The sequence below is a fragment of the Macaca nemestrina genome, chromosome 15 (assembly GCF_043159975.1).
Source record: "Macaca nemestrina isolate mMacNem1 chromosome 15, mMacNem.hap1, whole genome shotgun sequence".
In the NCBI taxonomy this organism is placed as follows: Eukaryota; Metazoa; Chordata; class Mammalia; order Primates; family Cercopithecidae; genus Macaca; species Macaca nemestrina.
In genome coordinates this window covers 23,683,707-23,705,453 of record NC_092139.1, presented here as the reverse complement: position 1 = coordinate 23,705,453, position 21,747 = coordinate 23,683,707, and the positions used below count along the sequence as shown (strand labels likewise).

The window sequence follows — 21,747 nt, the reverse complement described above, 5'->3', positions numbered from 1 at the left end:
GGGCCAAATGAAATTACGTGTGTGAAAGCACATCATAAACTATGTTACATACCTGTGCATTGTTATTTATTGATAGTGTTATTGCAAGGAGATAACTGCCTTGGGGGGAATAAGTTCTCGTTTGCCAGATAGCTACGTATATCCAGCTTTAGAGAGTTCCATGAACTTCTTCCCTCCAACATACTATGAAATATAAACCTAATAGAGACAAAAGCACAGTCAAGGAATTAGTTCTATGTAGACTGTTACTGTTTTATGTGCAGGAGACCTGGGACCTTTCTGAAGAGGTAACATTTAAAGGATAATATAAAAAAAATTTTAAAGTAGTACCTGAAGATCTGGCTGGCCTCACTATATGGCTTCCTCTCCTGCCTCTTCTTCTCTCAGAACTATCAAGCTCTTGCTTACCTCTGGGATTTCAAAAGGCTACTTTATTTTCTCTATTAGAAACACCCATTCTCCTATTCTTTCCAGGGATACAATCCTATTCATCCTGTAAATATCATCTTAAATGTTACCTCTTCAGAAAGGCCATCCCTGAATCCTAGAGGCTGGATCAGGTACCCTGGTATACTCTCAGATGGCACCCTGTACTTTTCCTTTGCAGCATTTACAGCAGTTTAAATCTACTGGTGTGATTTACATATAATGCCTGTAAGTCTTGCTGAAGTGAAGCTATGTTCAACACAACTCCACTGTTCAAAGTCCTTTAAGGGCTCAGTCTCTTTAACATGGCATGTAAAGCTGGCTGCATTTAGCAGTGGATGTCACAGGAGAGCATGAAGAGACTGAAGATCTAAGTTACACTCTAAGAAGATCTAAGAGTTCCTAGGTATTGGATCTTGGGCAAGTTTTGGGGCCTTTAAGTTTAAAAGGAAGCTACCAACCTGGGATTTAAAGAGGGAAATGACACCAGATTTGTATTTTGGAAATTCATTACATAATTGATCATTCTGACTGCTGCTCTGTGGAGACTGGATTGGACACAAACAAGAGGTAGAGAAATCAATGGGAGGCCGTTGCAGTACTCCAGGCAAGAAACGGTGATGACTTAAGACAAATGATGGCAATGGGGATGGAGAGAGGTGACAGATACATAATGTATGCTGAGTACTTGTACAGGTAAGGATTAGAGTTAATTGTAGGAGCCTCTCTGAGGGCTGAGATCCTTGTTAGATAGGCCAGTGGAACACCTCAAGAGCAGAGAGCCAGCCAGTTTTATTCCAGACAATATCCAGCTAACTGCTATACACAATAGACATTTTTGCAAGTTTCTGGATGATGATTATGGTAGTGAACCTAAAAGTCACCCAGAGTTAGACTCTGAACCTTTTTTTTTTTTTTTTAATTCTTTTTTTTGAGACGGAGTCTCGCTCTGTCACCCAGGCTGGAGTGCAGTGGCCGGATCTCAGCTCACTGCAAGCTCCGCCTCCCAGGTTTACGCCATTCTCCTGCCTTAGCCTCCCAAGTAGCTGGGACTACAGACGCCCGCCACCTCGCCCGGCTAGTTTTTTGTATTTTTTAGTAGAGACGGGGTTTCACCGTGTTAGCCAGGATGGTCTCGATCTCCTGACCTCGTGATCCGCCCGTCTCGGCCTCCCAAAGTGCTGGGATTACAGGCTTGAGCCACCGCGCCCGGCCTAGACTCTGAACCTTATACTCAGGACAGAGTGCCTGACTTGAACTGCAATGGGATCCCAGTAGGAGTCATTAAAGGCCTGGAAAAGTGGTGCCATTAGGGGAAAAAGAAATGATTTCTTGAGCTTGCTCTCAGTTCTCTTTTAGGGTGTCTCGTACTCAGCAGTATAGTGAGATCTTCAAAGGTTGGGGTTTGATAGTGCCTTGAATCATTTTTAACTTTATATTGCCAGCGGAAGAAGCATTCTCTTTTTAGATTTTTTAAAAAATAGAAAGATACAAACATTATGGGTTTTATTTTTGGTGAAATATTGCAAACATACAGGAATAGATAATTATGTAATGAACACTTGTATGTCCACCATCTGGCTTTGTCACATCTTAAAATTATGTTCTATGTGCTCAATTATTTCATTTCATAAAAAATACTCTGATAAACATAGCTGAAGCCACCTGTATACCATTCACCTCCTTCCTTGTAGATTACTATGAACTTGGTGTTTTTTATTCTTATATATATTTTTTGTATTTTTACAGTATATTTATGTGTGCATAAACAATATGTAATTTTACAATATGTAACATACTAGTAACATACTAATTTAAAACTAAAACTTGTTTTTAGTTTACAATATGTTGTAAACTTGTAAGCTAAAGACATATATTGTACAACATATTGTAAACTAAAAACAAGTTTTAGTTTTAAATTAGGTATGTTACTGGGATCATTCTGCAACTTGTTTATTTCTCTCCAGCTTTGATTTTGAGGTTTTATTATCTTAACCTACACTTTTAATTAATCCGTTTTACTTGTGACATGGTATTCTATTATATCATAAAAACTTACCTATTCTGTTGGTTTTTGTTGTTGGTCTTTTGAGACAGTGTCTCGCTCTGTCGCCCACCCTGTAGTGCAGTGGCGTGATCTTGGCTCACTGTAACCTCTGCCTCCTGGATTCAAGTGGTTTTGGTGCCTCAGCTTCCTGAGTAGCTGGGATTATAGGCGTGCGCCACCACGCCCAGCTAATTTTTGTATTTTTAGTAGAGACGGGATTTCACCATGTTGGCCAGGCTGGTTTTGAACTGACCTCAAGTGATCTGCTCACCTCAGCCTCACAAAGTGCTGGGATTATAGGTGTGAGCCACCATACCCTGCCTCTATTCTCTTCTTAAGAGGTATTTAGAGTTGTTATACAGTCTCTTGCCCTTTAAACAGTGCTGGAAGAAACATGTTTCTTGTGTATATGGATGAAAATTTGTTTTACACATTAGATATTTCCAAATTGTTCTCTTACGTACTTCAATTTACATCATTACTCTCCTCCTCTCCTCCCGTCTCCACCCACAACAGTATTCCTCTTTTTCCATATCCTTGCTAATGTTTCTAAAGTTTTGCTTTTTACATTTGGGTCTTAGATCGACTAGAATGTATTTTTGCATAGGGGAAGAAGTTGAAATCTAATATATTTTCCAAATGAGTAAACTGTTGTCACAGAACTATTTAGTTGTATTACCTCCTCTCTTGTATATAAGATATATCTACATATGTGTCAGACTGTTTCTGGGCTCTCTGTCCTCTTTAATTAGTGTGTCTGTTTCTGCATCAGTAGCATACTGTCCTAACTTCTGTAGCTTTATAAAGTCTATTGAGTAGGACAAGTTTGTTTCCTTCTTCAAAATTGCTTTGGCTATTCTTGGCCCTCTGCTGTTTCATATTAACTTTAAGATAAACTTTTTCAAATTCTAATGAAAACTGTTGATAAACTTGTTAATTAACAAATTCTAATGAAAACTGTTGAGATTGTTATAGGAATTGCAATATATTTATAGATTAATGGGGAAAGATACTGACAATATAATTGAGTTTCCAATTCAGGAACATGTTGTGCCTCTCTATTCTGTCTTTTGAATGTATCCACCAATATGGTTTTTTAATTTTCTTCATAAAGGTTTTACATTTAAAAAATTTTTAAGTGACCTTATAGTTTTTATTGCCAATGTGAATGAGATTTTTTTCCATTACATTTCTGTTGGTTATTCCTGAAGTGGTTATGCTTATAATTTTGAGGTGTTGATCTCGTATCTGGCAGCAGATACAAGAGGTGCTCAGAGTTGTTCAGGGTTGCTGAACTCTTACTTCTAAAAGTGTCTGTCATTTGGGGTTTCTATGTAGATAATTATCTATAAAAACAGTTCATTTTCAGTTCATATATTTCATATTTCTTTGTTTTAATTTTTATTTCTAAACACAATTATCCATAAAATCCTAACCCTTTCCCTAGTCAATAGCAGTCACAGCCAAATGTTTTATTAATTTCTATACTCAGTGCTTCCTTTCTCTCTTACCTTCTGGGGTTTCTTGTCTTGTTGAAATACACCCTTTAATGCTTCTTTAGTGAAGACCCAACAGTGGCACTCACTCACCTTTGTTTACCTGAAAATTTCTTTATTTTCATCTTAACTCATAGTCTGTCTTTTCTCCAATCAAGAAAGTATCTTATCATTGATAGATTCTGGTTTCACTATGCTGTATCCAGGGATATATATGTATTTATAGATAGTCAGACTTTCAATCTGAGGACTAATGTACTTTATCCTACAGTATTACCAGTCATTATTTCTTCCATAGCGTGTAGACCATTCCTTCTGTAGTTCTTTTTTAGAGTCCTATTAGATGAGTGTTGGCACTTTTCAATCTAGACATCTTTTTAAAACTATATTTTCATACCCTTTGTCTCTTTAGGTCTGATTTTTTAACTTTTAAGTTCAGGGGAATACTTCATTTTGGGTGAGTTGTAGCACTCACTTCCAATTCACTAATTCTGTTTCTAATTATATTTAATCTAAAATTTATTCCATCTATAATTTATTTCAGTTACTACTTTTTGTTTTCAAAATTTCTAATTTTATATCTGATTTTGTTTCATTTTTGTTTTATAATTTCATGTTTTTAGATTTTGTATCTTTTTATGCATACTAAACATACTTACTTGAAAGTCTTTGTAAGATGGTTCTATAAAATGTTACCTACCATGAATTCATTTGCTAATTACTGTTGGCAGTTTTTCTGAGCCATTTTCCTTGTGTCTTTTGAAATTTCTGTTTGTAAGCCCTTTTAACTGGGAGGTGTTTTTTGCTTATGTATTCTTCTCTTTTCTTCCCCTTCTTCTCCTTCTGTGTTCATTACTTTCTGTCTTGCAGGGAGTCTCCTAGGCCAGCTCAGCCCAAGCTAATAAGGCCCCTGACTTCAGGTCCCCACTTCTTGCATGGAGCAAGAAGTGATCCTCCTGTCTCGGCCTCCCAAAGTGCTGGGTAGGTGTGAGCCACCACATCCAGCCTAGAGCACTTACATTGCTACATATTTGGAGCAAACGTAATTAAAGTATGTCTTATTGTGACCCAGCAGTCAATAACAGATAACGTTTTTATAGTAGAGTGCTGAAGGGTGGTAACTTGTGGTTTTACTTCATGGAGGGCTTTAGGTCGGCTGTATGGGAGACTGCCATCACGACGCTTTTGTTCTACACATCTCTGCTCAGCCTCCAGAGATGTCTCCTAAGAGCCGTCTGTACTTACTCTTGTGTCTATATTTTACTTACTTACTTCCCTCACATAATAGTGTATCATTCTATCCTATCTGTGCTCTATCAAGAAATGTAGCACAAGCATGATGTGAACTATGAATTTTCAACAATTTAAAAAATTAGAGCATTGAAGGGTAAAAAGCACAAAGTTGTAGAACAGCTGAAGTGTGATCTTTTTATGTATCCTGTCTTTGCCCCTTTACTGGAAACTTGGATTGGCCTACTTGCAGTCATTACCACAGTCATTGCCACTACTTCTAGCCTCAAAGGTCATTGAAAGGATTGGGATTTTTGAGAACTACAATAACACTTGCTCTAGGTACTAAAAAGTTGTCCTGAGCTCATTCATTTTATGTTCATCCCAGTTTGTTTTTGCTTTTCCTCCCAGGATTTCCATTACACAGACATCTTGCAAGTGTATTTCCATTCTCTTTCTCTCCCACTCTGTGCCTGGTGCCCATAGGATCTGAAATAGCATTGGAATGACAGCTAGCCTTCTGGAACCTGCAGTTTCAACCAAGGAAACTCTGATTCCAGATAACCCAGGAGTTTCTTGTCCTGCATAATCTAGGAGTTTACAAAAAGGATGTTTATGGGTACTCACTGCTAAGTACAATCCACTGCTAAGTTTGGAAGCATTACCTGCTCTCACAACCCAGGGAAAGTAGCCCTTAGTAAAATTCAGGTTTTTCAAACCAGCCTTAACCTTACATACAGAATTTATCATCACAATTTTTCTTTCAAATGAAATACAGCAAACTTTAGGATCAATGTTGACATCATGTTGTGTTCAATCCTGTTAAAATACTCTCAGTGCCAAATACACACTTCTGCCTTTTTTCTCTTTAGAGTCTAGAATTCTGTGGGGTTCCAAAGATGTATGTGCCTACAACCTTTTTTATGTAACCTAGGGATTAAAGGGCTTAATGTGAAGGAAAATATATTTACACTATTCATCTTGGAAAGCTCTCATTTTGGTGAGTTCTATTAGAGAAAATAAGACACAAGCTCATTAAAAATATATACATATATATTCTGAGCCTGGCATCTTGGTATAAAATTCAAAACGTTTTAAATCTGTGTATTAATAAGACTAACATAGACCTAAGTGTGAAGACTAAAATATTAAAGCTTGTAGGTGATATCATGGTAGAATATGACCTTAGAGTAGATTCCTTACAGAGAAACACCAACAAGAGAAACAGTTGACTAAATGGACTTCATTAAAATTAAAAATGTATGTTCAACAAAAGACACTGCTAAAATAAATACAGAATTTACAGACTAAAAGAAAATATTTGCAACATGTTTATCTGGCAAAGGGCTTATATCCATACTATACAAAGAATTCCTATAGCTCCATAATAAAAAGACAGACATCCCCATAATAAAAAAAGCAAAAGACTTAAACATATACTATACAAAAGAAGATACAGGAATGGTCAATAAATAAGCAAATGAAAGAGTACTCGACATCACTAATTGTCAGTGGAGTGAAGATTTAGCCACAGGGAGATACGAATTCCAGTTCTAGGTATTTTTACCTCAAGTGAAATAAAAACATATTTGTCCATGAAAAGACTTGTACAAGAATGTTCATAGCAGTGCTATATTCATAAGAGTGGAAACATCCCAGAATAGATAACACATTATGGTACAGTCATAGAATATACTATATTTATCAGCAGTTAAAGAAGGGAACTACTTATATATTCAACAACATGGATGAATCTTAAAAACACGTTAAAGGTCAGGTGTGGTTGGTGCATGCCTGTAATCCAAGCACTTTGGGAGGCCGAGGCTGGTGGATCACTTCAGGTCAGGATTTCGAGACCAGCCTGGCCAACATGGCGAAACTATGTCTCTACAAAAAAATACAAAAATTAGCCAAGGGTGGCGCACACCTGTAATCTCAGCTACTCAGGAGGCCGAGACATGGGAATTGCTTGAACCCGAGGGGCGGAGGTTGCACTGAGCCAAGATTGCACCACTGTACTCCAGCCTGGTGACAGAGCGGGATGCTGTCTCAGAGAAAAAAGAAAAAGAAAGCGTTAAAAAGGCAGACAGAGGAGTCTATACTGTGATTCTATTTATATAATCTAGACTAAGCAAAACTAATCTATGATGATAGTAATCAGATTGAAGGATCAGTGGTTGCTTGATGGAGATTGCCCGAGAAGGGAAATAAAGAGCCATGTAAGAATACTGGTAAATGTCATCTTCCCCAATACAAACGTCTGAGAAAGTTACTAGAAAACAGGGTCCAGTTTGCCTTCTCACCCCCAACTTTGTAATCTTGAATCCAGATCCTGATTCCACCCAACCACTCTGCTGAATGGATAGCAGCTATATTAGAGAGACAATATAGTGGGCCTGCTAGTTTAAAGAAGTCACCCAAAGAATGTCATCTACAATCAGTTAAATTAGATTTTTACCCATTACTGAAGTGTGATTGAATTAGGGAAAGAGGAGAGGTGGTCAAAGGCAGCCTTCTCCAATGGATTCCTTGTCTTCTTGAGATGGTTTTGTGATACCTTGCCTGGAAGACCTAGGTGGTTAGTTTATTTTCTAAAAGTAGTCTAAGAAAGTTTGTTTAGGGCATTGAACACTGCAGGGACAAGCATACTTCTTGGAGGCCAGCCATCTCCTGCTAGATCTAAGCGGGGTGGCTTCTGCCCCAACCTCCATCTCAGCTTGAGAGAATCCTGGATCCTTTGTGCAGGAGCCCAGCCAGCCTGTGAAGAAAAGTTGGTCTGGTAGTATCCTGTGAATGACTTAAGGCTTGGGTTTTTCTAAATCTCATTTGCCTGACTCCTACCTTACATTCCAGTGGTGTGACTAAGGAACTGAGCAAACGTAACCCTAGGGGACTTTGAAACAGGCTTTGGTAGCCTGTGTGCATTAGAGTGAGGGGAAAGAGGCCACTTCTGAGCTGGGTACTCTACTGTTGAAGGTGAGCCTTTTGTGTCCAATTTTTCCGTGCATGTGTAAGAACAGTTGTCATGGAGATTTTCTACTGACTTGTGCATGAGGACAGCTTGTATCTCACCTTTTCTAATTCACCCTGTTAAATGTCAAAATGTACTAAGACTTAGGTATTTTTTCTGCGTCACCAACTACTAAATCACCCACCCATAATAGCAGGTAGTTACTGAAACTCCTGTTTTATAGCCAGACAAGTACATACCAGTGGCACACATGATTGTGAGAGTGCTGACTCCTTAGCTTTACTGTTGTAAGCTTTTAATTTCTGAGTACTTTCAGGATCGAGAAGTGGAAGACATTGTTGCTCTAGGTACCTCATGCTTATGCACACCCAGAAGGCTGGTTCTGCCCCCACCCCACCGCCCACCCCTTTTCTTTGATAGGGTCATCCTCTGTTACCCAGGCTGAAAGGCTGGCTATCTTCACCACAGGTCTTATGTCTCTAGGACCATGGGCCCACGTCATAGTCAGGAACCAGGCATGTGTGGGCAGAAATCACTACCACTTTGTTGTGGGTGGGGAAATTAAGAGCAGAGATTCTTGGATTCTTAAATTCCTTCTCTATGTTTATGTCATGTAGTCTGTTTTATGCTGTTTTATGTAACCCCCTGCTTCTGGGATTTCTTGAAATTTTTCCCTTCTCACTTGTCATAATTGGCTCTTGCTTGTGAGTCTATTTTCATTCAGCTTGGTAGCAGAAATTCTTCTTCACTATTGTTTAGATTCAGTTTTCACACGGTTTTAATAACCCTTCATTGGCTTTAGAATCAACTTTTAACCCTTCCACCAAAAGCTCTTATTTTTTTTCAAGGCTTTCCAGAAACATAGTTCCTCTCAGTCTCATCAAGAAATGCTTTGAAATGCAGAAGTTAGAAAATGGTGAATAAGTATGGTTGTTCCTGGAAGTCATTGTGTCCTTAGTAATTACATGTTGTAGTCTTTGGTTCTGTGTCTCTGACAGCTTCACCACACTGTAATTTAATGGAATTCACTTAGATTTAATGGAATTCAGTCCTAGTAGAAAACTGCTATTGGGTCGCAGAGTTGGCAGCAAGGCTGTGAAACTGATGTGGGAATGAGGGTGATTATATGCTTTGTGTTGACAGAATTTAGTTTTTGGGACATCCCATGTGGGTTTTTCCCAGGAACATAAACATTTTACAGAATTAAAACTAGAAACTTTCTTCTGGGAAAGCCTCAGAAGTCAGTTGTGCTTGGCGGTGAGATGGGACAGTGTGCATTCTTATCAGGTTAAATGTGCCAAACTCTCTCTTCAGTACTATTCTTTTTTACCTTTGCTTAAGGTCAAGTTCCTGCTCTTTTATTCAACGTGTCGCTTTGTCACCCATGCTGGAGTGCAGTGGCATGATCTCGGCTCACTGCAACCTCTGCCCCCTGTGTTCAAGCAATTCTTGTGCCTTAACCTCCCGATTAGCTAGCCGGGATTACAGACTTGCATCACCTTGCCTGGCTATATTCAAAGTCTGCCTTTACTACACTGTCCCGAAGTAATCTGCCTTTGGGTTTGGGTCTTTATAGGGTGAGAAGGACTGGCAGAAATACGAGACTGCTCGGCGGCTGAAAAAATGTGTGGACAAGATCCGGAACCAGTATCGAGAAGACTGGAAGTCCAAAGAAATGAAAGTCCGGCAGAGAGCTGTAGCCCTGTACTTCATCGACAAGGTGAGAGCATCTTCCCATTGGCATTGTCTAGTGTTGAGCTTAACAAAGAGAGTTTCTGCTCTGCCCCAGGCCCTGTGCCACATACTATATATCACAACTCAACACACATAGAAATATATTTGTGTGTATAACTGAATCAGAAGTTGCACAGAACAATGCTTAGCCTTACTGTGAGCAGTAGATTCTGATTTTTTTTTTTTTTTTTTTACTTTATTTCATTCCTTTAGAAAGTTGGTTATAACTTATAAAATTGGTTAAATAAACCATGCAGGTATCACCATTATATAGTTTTAAAGACCATGCTCTAGAGGAGATCGATTTCTTGGTACTCACGAGAAGAAAAAGAAGTTCATGTTTTTCCCCCAGTCTTGTGTTTTAACATAAGTTCTGACTTGTCTCAAAATTCACACTAGCTTTTTAAGTTTGATTGCCCAGAGTAGCAGCACTCCCTCATTTGCTGCCTTATTTATTTTTTTTTTGTTTTCTCCATCCCCATTTCAGAGGACAGAACAGACAGAAGAGGAGCTTGAATATTTAACATCCCTCTAGATTTCATAGTGGGTGGGGGAGGAAGTAACACTGCAGAATCCAGAGTTTCCAGGCCATGCTGACTGATGCTGTAGCTTCAAACAGAATTGGGAGGCTTCTGTTTTGGATTCCCAGAAATTGTATAAGGGTCAAAAGGCCGGGCGTGGTGGCTCATGCCTGTAATCTCAGCACTTTGGGAGTCCGAGGCAGGTGGATCACGAGGTCAAGAGATCGAGACCATCCTGGCCAACGTGGTGAAACCCCATCTCTACTGAACATACAAAAAAAATTGGCCAGGCGTGGTGGTGGACACCTGTAGTCCCAGCTACTTGGGAGGCTGAGGCAGGAGAATCACTTGAACCAGAGAGGCGAAGGTTGCAGTGAGCCAAGATTGCGCCACTGCACTCCAGCCTGGTGACACAGCAAGAGTCTGTCTCATGCTCACCTTTTCTTTCTTTTCTGGGCAGCTTGCTTTGAGAGCAGGCAATGAAAAGGAGGAAGGAGAAACAGCGGATACTGTGGGTTGCTGCTCACTTCGTGTGGAGCACATCAATCTACACCCAGAGCTGGATGGTCAGGAATATGTGGTAGAGTTTGACTTCCTTGGGAAGGACTCCATCAGATACTATAACAAGGTCCCTGTTGAGAAACGAGTAAGTTAACGTAGCCTGTACTGTCTGGCTTGTTTTTCATTATTCAACAAGCATGGGTTGACTGCTTTTTTGTGTGTTCTGCACTTTGCTGGGCACCAGCAAAAGTGACTTGAGACAGGCATTGTGGCACATGCCTGTAGACCCAGCTACTCAGAAGGCTGAGACAGGAGAATCACCAGAGACCAAAAGTTTGAGGCTGTAGTGTGCTGTGATCACACCTGTGAATAACCACTGCACTCCAGCCTGGGCAAAATAGTGAGACTCTGCCTCTCAAATTAAAATAAAAATAAATGACTTGAAAGAGGAGAGGTATTATTTGGTATCTTGTGTACCCCCTTTTAGTCACTGTCCCACCCTGTGCTATCTTCTGGTAGCAGTATTCAATTGAGTGGCCTTCTGTAGCAGTATTCATTGGAGCATGCTGTAGAATAGGCCCTTACAGCAAATTCAGCATATGATTTAACTGTATCTTAGTATCCCCTGGTCATGTGGCACATTTGTCACTTTGCATCTTTGCTCAGCCTCTCTCCAGCTCCTGAGTGAAAGGTTAATCTGTTAGTCCCCAGATCTCTGAGCCCATCACTGAAGAGGGTGCTACAGATCTATAGTCCCAATCTAATCTTTTCCATAGTATTGGGCTTGAACCAGAGACGTATAGTGTGCAGGATCCTAATAATCCAGCCCATCAGCAGTCCTCTTCTTATAAGGACACTATAATCAGTAATTAGGCTTTGCTAGCTGTGGAAGTACTCTGTATGAGAGACTAAAGAGATTTGACAATTAAATGTAATACCTGACCTCAGATTGGATTCTGTACTGGTGAGATAAAGGGCATCATCAGGTAAACTGACAAAATTGGACTGTGGACAGTAGATTAGATAACAGTATGTATCAATGTAAATTTTTGAAGCTGATAAATACTGTGTAAATGTAAGGGAATATCTATTTTTAGAACATACACACTGAAATGTTTGGGACCATATTATAAGTACTTATAAATGTACTTTAGGACCATATGATAAGTAAGTGCTTATAAATGGCTCAGAACAAATAATTATGTATATATATCTGTAAATATACACATGGAGAGAGTGAGCATACATGCGCACTGTGCAAATGGTGAATGGGGTGAAACGTTAACAGTGAATCTCAGTGACGGATGTATGCATCTTCCTTGTGCCTTTTTCTTTGCAAGTTTCTTTAAGTTTGGAATTATTTCTAAAGTTAGGATTTTTTCAAAGAATAATTAGGATTCACTTTGTCTTCTAGGTTTTTAAGAACCTACAACTATTTATGGAGAACAAGCAGCCTGAGGATGATCTTTTTGATAGACTCAATGTGAGTAGACAAAGCACACTATGTTGAAGGGAGTCCCAGCCAGAGCCTTACAGTACCTAAAGCGGGGGAGAGTTGCTGGCAGATGACTTGGGCTCTCCCTTTAGCCTGGCCTGCTCTGTGGCATCCCATACACACTGTCTTCCTCCCTCTGAGCCCACAGTGAATCTGCAGTCACGAGAAGACACATCTGCTGCAGAACAGCTGCTAAAGCACTCAGGGTGGGGGGTAGACAAGCCCTACCTTTTATCCTTCCCTGCTCCTGCAGCACTTTCACTTCACTGGATGCCCAGCCACCCCTGCTGGAGACCCAAAACCTGTCCCTGATATCCTAATAGGGAAGGACAAATTTGCTTTATTGGTCTGTTAAGCCCACCAACCTGGGCCAGGCTTGGTGGCTTATGCCTGTTACCGGAGCACTTTGGGAGGTCAAGTAGGGCAGATCCTTTGAGGTCAGGAGTTTGAGACCAGCCTGGGCAACATGGCAAAACCATTATCCAGGCATGGTAGTCCACACCTGTAGTCCCAGCTACTTAAGAGCCTCAGGGGGATTGCATGAGCCCAGGAGATGGAGGCTGCAGTGAACCAAGATTGCACCACTGCACTCCAGGCTGGGTGTCAGAGTGAGACCCTGTCATACACACACAAAAAGACTGAAATACTTCATAGAGAGGCATCATGTAACCCTGTATTCTGGAATTCTTTTCCTCTTTCCCTAACTTCCCACTTGTAGGGCAATAAACCGACAAGATTGTGACTGCACTGGCATAAATTACTCCTAGGACTGCCAGAAGGAGCAGGTAGTAAAGCTTTGACCTAAATCTCTGTTGCTTTGTCTCCTCCAGACTGGTATTCTGAATAAGCATCTTCAGGATCTCATGGAGGGCTTGACAGCCAAGGTATTCCGTACATACAACGCCTCCATCACGCTACAGCAGCAGCTAAAAGAACTCACAGCCCGTAAGTATTGCTTGGCCAGACAGGGCCCACACCCCTACTAATGGTATCCGGTGTCCTTGCTTAGCTAAGTCTTAGAGTCAGTTCTACTTTTTTTCCCTACCATTGTGGTCACTTTTTCGCTTTAGACCTCTAGTAGCCAGCTAATGCTATGCTTAGTTGTATAAACATAGGATCAGTACTGTTTCCCCCTTCCCACCCCTAACTTCAAGATTAATTTCATGGAATGCTGACAGCTTTTCACCTGCTATGAAAATGCCTGCATTTGTGTTTTATATGTATATTACTTAAAAGCCCACAGAGTGAAGACAGTGCTGTGATGTTCTGTTAAATTGGAGAGAGTAAAGTTGTCATGGTTACCAGAAAAATACAGGAACAAGTCCTTCCCCTGAAGTTTCTGTCATTTTTTTTCCCCATAAGAGAGTAGATACTTTCTATAGCTGATTTTTAGAATATCATCACCAAGATCCATGGGCTTTTTTTTCCTGGAGCCCAGTCACTATTGAATTTCCACTGCCCTCTGTAAATACGTCAAGTGGCCTTAAAATATGAACCAGAAAAGCCAGAGGTAGGTATGTTGAGGGTCATTATTTTAAGGTGGTAGAAAGAATGCCACACTATACAAATAAAAACAATTTTTTTGGATGGCATTTATAATTTTTCTTTTTAAATAAGATACTATCAGGCCAGGTACAGTGGCTCACACCTGTAATCCCAGCACTTGGGTAGCCAAGGCAGGAGAATCACTTGAACCCAGGAGTTCCAGACCAGCCTGGGCAACATAGTGAGACCTTGTCTCTACAAAAATTTCTGAAAATTAGGCAGGCATGGCAGTGTGCACCTGTAGTCCCAGCTGCCTGGGAGGCTGAGCCCAGGAGTTTAGGGCTGTAATGAGCTATGACCATACCACCGTACTCCAGCCTGGGTGACAGAGTGAGACCCTATCTCTAAAATAATAATAATCATAAAATACTACTACCACCTGTGGCTTAAAATTTTTAAACTTTTAATGTCCCTTCAATTCCTCATTCTGTTCTGGCTATATTGGGTGGAGAGGTGGGGAGGTAGGGAGTGGCCAGCATAGAACTTAGGAATATGGGCAACAAACCATAGTAATATCAGCAGCACCTATGATGAGCATATGGGTGGGGAGGAAGCAAGGAGATGAAGGGTCCCTAGTCAAGTTCCCTGAGTAAAAAGAAAGATGTAGATTTTATTATATTACCTAGACTCAGAGTTCCTCTTATGATGGGAATTTACCCAGCCCAAGCTTACATATAAACTTACTACTATCATTTTCTTAAGACTATTGACTCAAATTTTGACCTTAGTCCTTGGGGGCAACTTGAGTTAATCATCTGAGTAAGATAAGGGCCAGCAGAATCATGGGGACAAGGCACTGGGGGAAGACATACTGTGTGTTCACTTTTGGCGTGCAAACTGACCCTCCTGCTACCATGTTCCTTTCTTTACAGCGGATGAGAACATCCCAGCGAAGATCCTTTCTTATAACCGTGCTAATCGAGCTGTTGCAATTCTTTGTAACCATCAGAGGGCACCACCAAAAACTTTTGAGAAGTCTATGATGAACTTACAATCTAAGGTATCTTGGATAAAATGAAGGGAACTGTGTCTGCTGTGGGCAGATCATCTGCAAATGAGAGGATTTGGGGCTGGGATATCAGCAGGCCAGTTCTGGGTCTGTTGTAGAAGGTCTATGCTAAAGATAAACAAATGGAAATATGATAGTAGTTAATCTCTAATCAAGATACTGAATATCAGAGTACCCATTGTTCAAGAAATCTTTCTTCTACAGATAGAAGTTCTATACTGGCCACTCCCTATTTTGAAAAACTAACTTTGATGTACATTCTAATTGCTAATTACTGTCCTTATTGTACATGAGGAAAGTGGATTTAAAGAGTCTTCATAATTCCTTGCCACAGCTCAGAAATACAGCCATTTCCAAATTAGATTGTTTCAAATTGAAAAGATGATGAAACAATTATATATTTAAAGTCTTTCCAATCCTAGCATAGCTATTTTTATTTTTACGCATTCCACATGAATCATATTTTTATATAGTTCATCATCAAACATCTGTTGAATACTGGCCATGTGCCAGACAAGTTGCTGCCCTAGATGGAAAGACTGGTGTGCAAATAGGTGCTATTCCTTGTCCCTGAGCCTCTTTCCTCCTTCTGACTCCACCTGGTACTGAGCTTTTAAACCATAAGGCACTTAACATTTGATGATGAACATTTTTGTGTTAGCAATGACTTCATAACTAATTCATCCTAACGTGGTGGTCCACAGTGAGAATTTGCAGATATTTCATTATAGAACAGATATAAAGGGTTAAAAAGGAAACAAATTATATTGAAATACAGTTATCAAAATACATTTTAAAGTCCGATACAGTAATAGATGTGCTTCCTTATTAAGGTCTTGAGGTGGCTGTAGTAAATTTCAAGGTAGTAATTAATTAATATCAATGATACTTTAAGATTTCTGCAGCAATTCAAATATGAAATGAAAATGTCTAACATCTATTGATGATAAAGTCATATGTGCTGCTGCTATTATATTACTATGGTTTGTTCCCCATATTCATAACTGAAGAAGAAATGCTAAATTTCAGCTAGAGGCTGGGTGCAGTGGCTCACACCTGTAATCTCAGCATTTTGGGAGGTTGAGGTGGGAGGATCACTTGAGCTGAGTAATTCAAGACCAACCCGGGCAACAGAGTGAGACCCTGTCTCTATTAAAAATTTAAAAGTAAATATAAATAAATTTCAAAAAGAGGTTATTGAAATTATAGATGTAATTTTTTTCTCATCCAAGTTCATGGAATTCTATACTTGTACAACTGGAGTTTAAGAACTACTACTATGGAATGAGACTGCATTTTAAGGCTCAGAATGTTTTCCATTTGTTGAGATTTCCTTAAGATAAGTATCCATGAGTAATACAGCTGGTTCAAAAGGTACACACAACCTATAATTTATGCTACAGATACCATCTGGCTTTCTTGAAGAGATGTACACGTCCACAGTGAATGAATATACATCCATAGACCTCTTGAGTCCTTGGATCATATGATTGGCAGGCAAAGAACTCTATAGATGGCCCATCCTAGCAGCTCACATTTGCTGCCACTCTGTTAAATGCTGGTCATCTGGAATTGTTTATTCTCCTCATGTTATCATTCCAAGCCAGAAATAAAAGCATGAATATTCAGGTGCTGTTTACCTAATTCAGGAAGACCCCTCCCAGGAGTATGAGGAGGTCTTTTGTTGCTCTCACTCTGGAACCACTGTTTGGGCAGCCCAGGCTGCCTGCCAGACGAGCCCTCCAAGCCCAGGATTCCTCTCCTGTGTGCCCACAAAGCAAACACACGCCCCTTTTTGCCAAGTGAATCAATGGAGTCTTTGATGCTTTGAGAGAATTTGACATAGCCTGCCAATTTAGCATTCACAGAAATGGTTAAAAGATTGTGGTTTGCTACATTTCTATCCTAAAAAGAATCTGGCTAGTGGTGTCTGTGACGCTTTTGTATATAGAATCAGTCCCCTCAGTTTGGCTTTGGACAACATAGATATTGGAAGTAAGCCATTCATAGTAAAACATATTTAGTGATTCTCTCACAATGGTGGCCTCTGTTTCCAGTCTTGGGCTGTGTGTATTTAACAAACAATTCTGGGCTCAGTGAGCAGCCCAGTGTGTGTCAGACATGTTATTTACTCTGTGGAGGTTGTGTTAACCTCACAGATCAGCTAGATGGTCATAGATATGGGGTGGTTCTGTCCTCAGAGCAGCGTGAGCTCACTGACAGGGGCTCTAGCTCCATGTTGTTACCCACTGCTGTCTCTAAGCAGGAATCTAAGAACTTTCTCACCAGTGGTGCTTCAAGGATTCTAACAAGCAAGAAAGGCTGAAACTGCCCTTGTCTCTTCCCTTATAGATATGGATTCCACGAGATTTCACTTGGGAAAAAAAGCTCCACAGCTGAAAGTGTTTTCACATCCATTGAGTGACAACTAAGGTCCTTCCCACCTCAGACCTCTCTCCTTTTTATTTTATTTATTTATTTATTGAGACGGAGTCTTGCTCTGTCACCCAGGCTGGAGTGTAGTGGCGTGATCTTGGCTCACTGTAAGCTCCACCTCCCAGGTTCATGCCATTTTCCTGCCTCAGCCTCCCGAGTAGCTGGGACTACAGGCGCCCACCACCACACCTGGCTAATTTTTTGTATTTTTAGTAGAGATGGGGTTTCACCATGTTAGCCAGGATGGTCTAAATCTCCTGACCTTGTGGTCCACCCGCCTCAGCCTCCCAAAGTGCTAGGATTACAGGCATAAGCCACCGCGCCCGGCAACCTCTCTCCTTTTAAAAACAGAATGCCAAAGCTAGGCCCTGCCATGTCCTGGTTTGGGACAGACTGGCTGAGCTGTTTGGCTTCCTGGGTATCTTTTAATTGCCAGTTTGTAGCCCCTTGAGTACTCTCTTCAGTGCATCCATTTTCCTTGAGAAGCTGTCACCGCCTTCCCAGAGTACTGGTGGGATCTGAGGAACGAGCTGGGGTTGCCCAGTAGATGCAAGTATCCTGGCTCAGCTTCCTAAAGAGTAGCTCCTACAGTGTTCTTGGAATGAAAGCTAAAAACTGGCACAGGATCTATTTGATAAACAGCTGTCATTTGTAGCCGTTCTCCCAGATGTCTGACAGCAGAGTGTTCTCTGATGGAAAGATCAGCACCCAGATTCCCAGCCCCAGCGGGTTCCTTTCCCTGAGCCCCTAGGTTACTATGCTGTAGAACCCTTGTTTCTTGCAGGATCACTGAAGAACAAATAGTTGAATTCAGTAGTCCCTGTGCATCTTCTCCCTGCCTTCATGAAGCCACCCTTGGTGTTTTTATCTGACAAACCACTGACAGAGACAGCTTGGTCCAGATAACATCTAGGTTTCACCTTATCTTGAGGGAGCCATTTTTCCTCTACAGCTCATAACCTTACCACTATTATTTCCCCTAGATTGATGCCAAGAAGGAACAGCTAGCAGATGCCCGGAGAGACCTGAAAAGTGCTAAGGCTGATGCCAAGGTCATGAAGGATGCAAAGACCAAGAAGTACGTACCTGGTATTGTAAAAGTTGGGGCGGGTGGGGAAAAGTGTGTGCAGCATCTGTCAGAGGTCCTGGGGCCCTGGCTTTTCTATGGTTTCTGAGGGATGTCTTTTGGAAATCTCTGTACTAGGGCTTTTATTGACTCAAAGTGGCAGCATGGGTACAGTGTGCTCTTGTTTAGAGCCCAGGCCTGGTTCTTGAGGACTGTGCTATTCTTCTAGGGTAGTAGAGTCAAAGAAGAAGGCTGTGCAGAGACTGGAGGAACAGTTGATGAAGCTGGAAGTTCAAGCCACAGACCGAGAGGAAAATAAACAAATTGCCTTGGGAACCTCCAAACTCAATTATCTGGACCCTAGGATCACAGTGGCTTGGTAAGTGTTGAACCTTCCTTGAGCTCCTGCTGCTAGCTTGAGAAAGGTGGAGGGCACTGGTGGCCTTCACATGCCATTCCTAAGCTGCACACTTCTAGTCCTCTGGGGAAACTTCTGGCTTCAGCTGTGTACAAGTTACTTTGGTTGCTGAACCTTGTCTGTAGATGCATTGCAACATTCTGGTTGCTCCTAAATGGTCAGTGCTGTCATACTGCCTTGTAGTGTATGTTATGTTTTTAAGAGGCAGGTTCCATCCCTATTCCTTATGGAACTTTAGGACAGGAATGGAAACTCTTAGCTTCTGGCAAAATAGGAAAGAGCCCATTCAACTCTACCCTTCAACAAAACTTTTCGTTGAAATTTTTTGCAGTTGAAGGTAGGAACAAGAGATAAAGATGAGAATAGAGATCTGAGCAACTTACACAGAGAGGCAGAGGGGTCTTTAACAAAGGCAGATAAATATTAGGTTTCTCTCTGTGTGTCACACACACTGTCACATAACATCTGAAACAAGTGGCTTTGTTTTGGAAGATGTTTAGTTTGAGCTGTTAAGTTCTGAGCATAGGTGGAGATATCCTCCCCTATGGCACTTGCTAGTCCGGGCTAAAGGTTCCACCTAACTCTTTTGTACCTCTTTCTGCTCGTTTTGCCTTGTTTGGTGCTAGAGGTTTGGTTAGCTCTTAAAAGGCAATATAGTATAGGGTTAAGAACATGGAGAAAAACTGCTTGGGTTCAAATTTCAGGTCACTTACCACCTAGCTGTTTGAGAAAATCAGTAAATTACCTAACGTCTCTGCCTCAGTTTCTTCATCTGTACCTTTTTTACTTGTACATCTGCAGAAGCACCTACTTTAGAGATCACTGCCAAGATTAAATGAGTTGATCACATAAAACCTTTAGAACATGCTTGGTGCACTATTAATTTGCATCCTCACTAGACAGATGTGAAAGAGAAGATGGAACATCTGACCCTGGGCTTCAGATATGGGCCATTGCTGAGTCACCCTAATCCCCCTTATTTCTCCTTTGTTTGCAGGTGCAAGAAGTGGGGCGTCCCAATTGAGAAGATTTACAACAAAACCCAGCGGGAAAAGTTTGCCTGGGCCATTGACATGGCTGATGAAGACTACGAGTTTTAGCCAGTCTCAAGAGGCAGGGTTCTGTGAAAAGGAACAGTGTGGTTTGGGAAAGATGGATAAACTGAGCCTCGCTTGCCCTCGTGCCTGGGGGAGAGAGGCAGCAAGTCTTAACAAACCAACATCTTTGCGAAAAGATAAACCTGGAGATATTATAAGGGAGAGCTGAGCCAGTTGTCCTATGGACAACTTATTTAAAAATATTTCAGATATCAAAATTCTAGCTGTATGATTTGTTTTGAATTTTGTTTTTATTTTCAAGAGGGCAAGTGAATGGGAATTTGTCAGCGTTCTACCAGGCAAATTCACTGTTTCACTGAAATGTTTGGATTCTCTTAGCTACTGTATGCAAAGTCCGATTATATTGGTGCGTTTTTACAGTTAGGGTTTTGCAATAACTTCTATATTTTAATAGAAATAAATTCCTAAACTCCCTCCCCTCTCCCCCATTTCAGGAATTTAAAATTAAGTAGAACAAAAAACCCAGCGCACCTGTTAGAGATGTCACTCTCTATTGTCATGGGGATCAATTTTCATTAAACTTGAAGCAGTTGTGGCTTTGGCAGTGTTTTGGTTCAGACACCTGTTCACAGAAAAGCATGATGGGAAAATATTTCCTGACTTGAGTGTTCCTTTTTAAATGTGAATTTTTATTTTTAATTATTTTAAAATATTTAAACCTTTTTCTTGATCTTAAAGATCGTGTAGATTGGGGTTGGGGAGGGATGAAGGGCGAGTGAGTCTAAGGATAATGAAATAATCAGTGACTGAAACCATTTTCCCATCATCCTTTGTTCTGAGCATTCGCTGTACCCTTTAAGATATCCATCTTTTTGTTTTTAACCCTAATCTTTCACTTGAAAGATTTTATTGTATAAAAAGTTCCACAGGTCAATAAATTTAGAGGAAAATGAGTATTTGCTCCAAAAAAGAAAAATAATCAAGATTTTAGGGCTTTTATTTTTTCTTTTGTAATTGTGTAAAAAATGGAAAAAAAACATAAAAAGCAGAATTTTAATGTGAAGACATTTTTTGCTATAATCATTAGTTTTAGAGGCATTGTTAGTTTAGTGTGTGTGCAGAGTCCATTTCCCACATCTTTCCTCAAGTATCTTCTATTTTTATCATGAATTCCCTTTTAATCAACTGTAGGTTATTTAAAATAAATTCCTACAACTTAACGGAAACTTAAGTGTCTGCCTCTTTGTTACAAAGGGCCTCAGGCCAGAGTTGGGGCTGGGACTTAGTGTGGGATGAGGTCTCACCACTCAGGTCAGCAAGAGTAGATTCCTCCCAGGAGCAGATGAGGTAGGGCCTGGCCTGGAAAGGGGTGTGTGTGCCTGTCCTGCTGCTGTGGGTGTGGGTTAAAGGGGATCCAAAGTCCATATCCTTAGATGAAGACAGGAAAGGAAGGGAGGGTGCAAAATATCCACAGTAAGAGGTGTGGTGCAAAGACAGCATCAGAGGCCTAGCGTAGATAAAGTATATTGAGCAGGATGTTGCAGCTGTATTTGAGAGTCAAAAGTTTTGGAGAGCTTTCCATGTGTACTGGCCAAAAGCAGAAGGGAGCTGCTTTGAGTGAGTTTGCTCATGTGGCTAAGCTTACAATCAGGATGGGGAGAATTAAGGTTCCAGATCCCAGAAGCCCCTTCCCAGGTGGGATGCAAACTTCTCCCTGCATTGACTGCTTAATTGAAAGAGGCAGTGTGGTCTCTGACCACTTTCTGATGCTCCAGATACCTTAGCTGGCTATGG

General features: G+C 40.7%; 2 protein-coding genes across 5 annotated transcripts in view; one reads left to right on the top strand and one right to left on the bottom strand.

Moving 5' to 3' along the window:
- LOC105496356 (DNA topoisomerase I) overlaps positions 1-21,179 on the top strand; it is a 95,458-nt gene extending 74,279 nt beyond the window's left edge. Inside the window, exons 14-21 of the mRNA XM_011766692.3 lie at positions 9,747-9,890; positions 10,886-11,071; positions 12,341-12,409; positions 13,252-13,366; positions 14,839-14,966; positions 18,395-18,489; positions 18,707-18,856; positions 19,893-21,179. Of these exons, the coding sequence (XP_011764994.1) occupies positions 9,747-9,890; positions 10,886-11,071; positions 12,341-12,409; positions 13,252-13,366; positions 14,839-14,966; positions 18,395-18,489; positions 18,707-18,856; positions 19,893-19,995 (990 nt within the window). The 3' untranslated portion in view covers positions 19,996-21,179. The remainder of the gene's footprint in view (positions 1-9,746; positions 9,891-10,885; positions 11,072-12,340; positions 12,410-13,251; positions 13,367-14,838; positions 14,967-18,394; positions 18,490-18,706; positions 18,857-19,892) is intronic.
- The window catches only part of LOC105496358 (uncharacterized), a 47,279-nt gene that overhangs the window by 14,944 nt on the left and 10,588 nt on the right, over positions 1-21,747 (bottom strand). For 2 of the 4 annotated variants that reach the window (XR_011613338.1, XR_011613337.1), the window contains exon 4: positions 7,127-7,243. The gene's annotated coding sequence lies outside the window, so the exon portion shown is untranslated. Of the gene's footprint in view, positions 1-6,427; positions 7,244-21,747 lie in introns of those variants that run through there. The other 2 variants (XR_011613339.1, XM_071079332.1) reach the window with 1 other exon arrangement.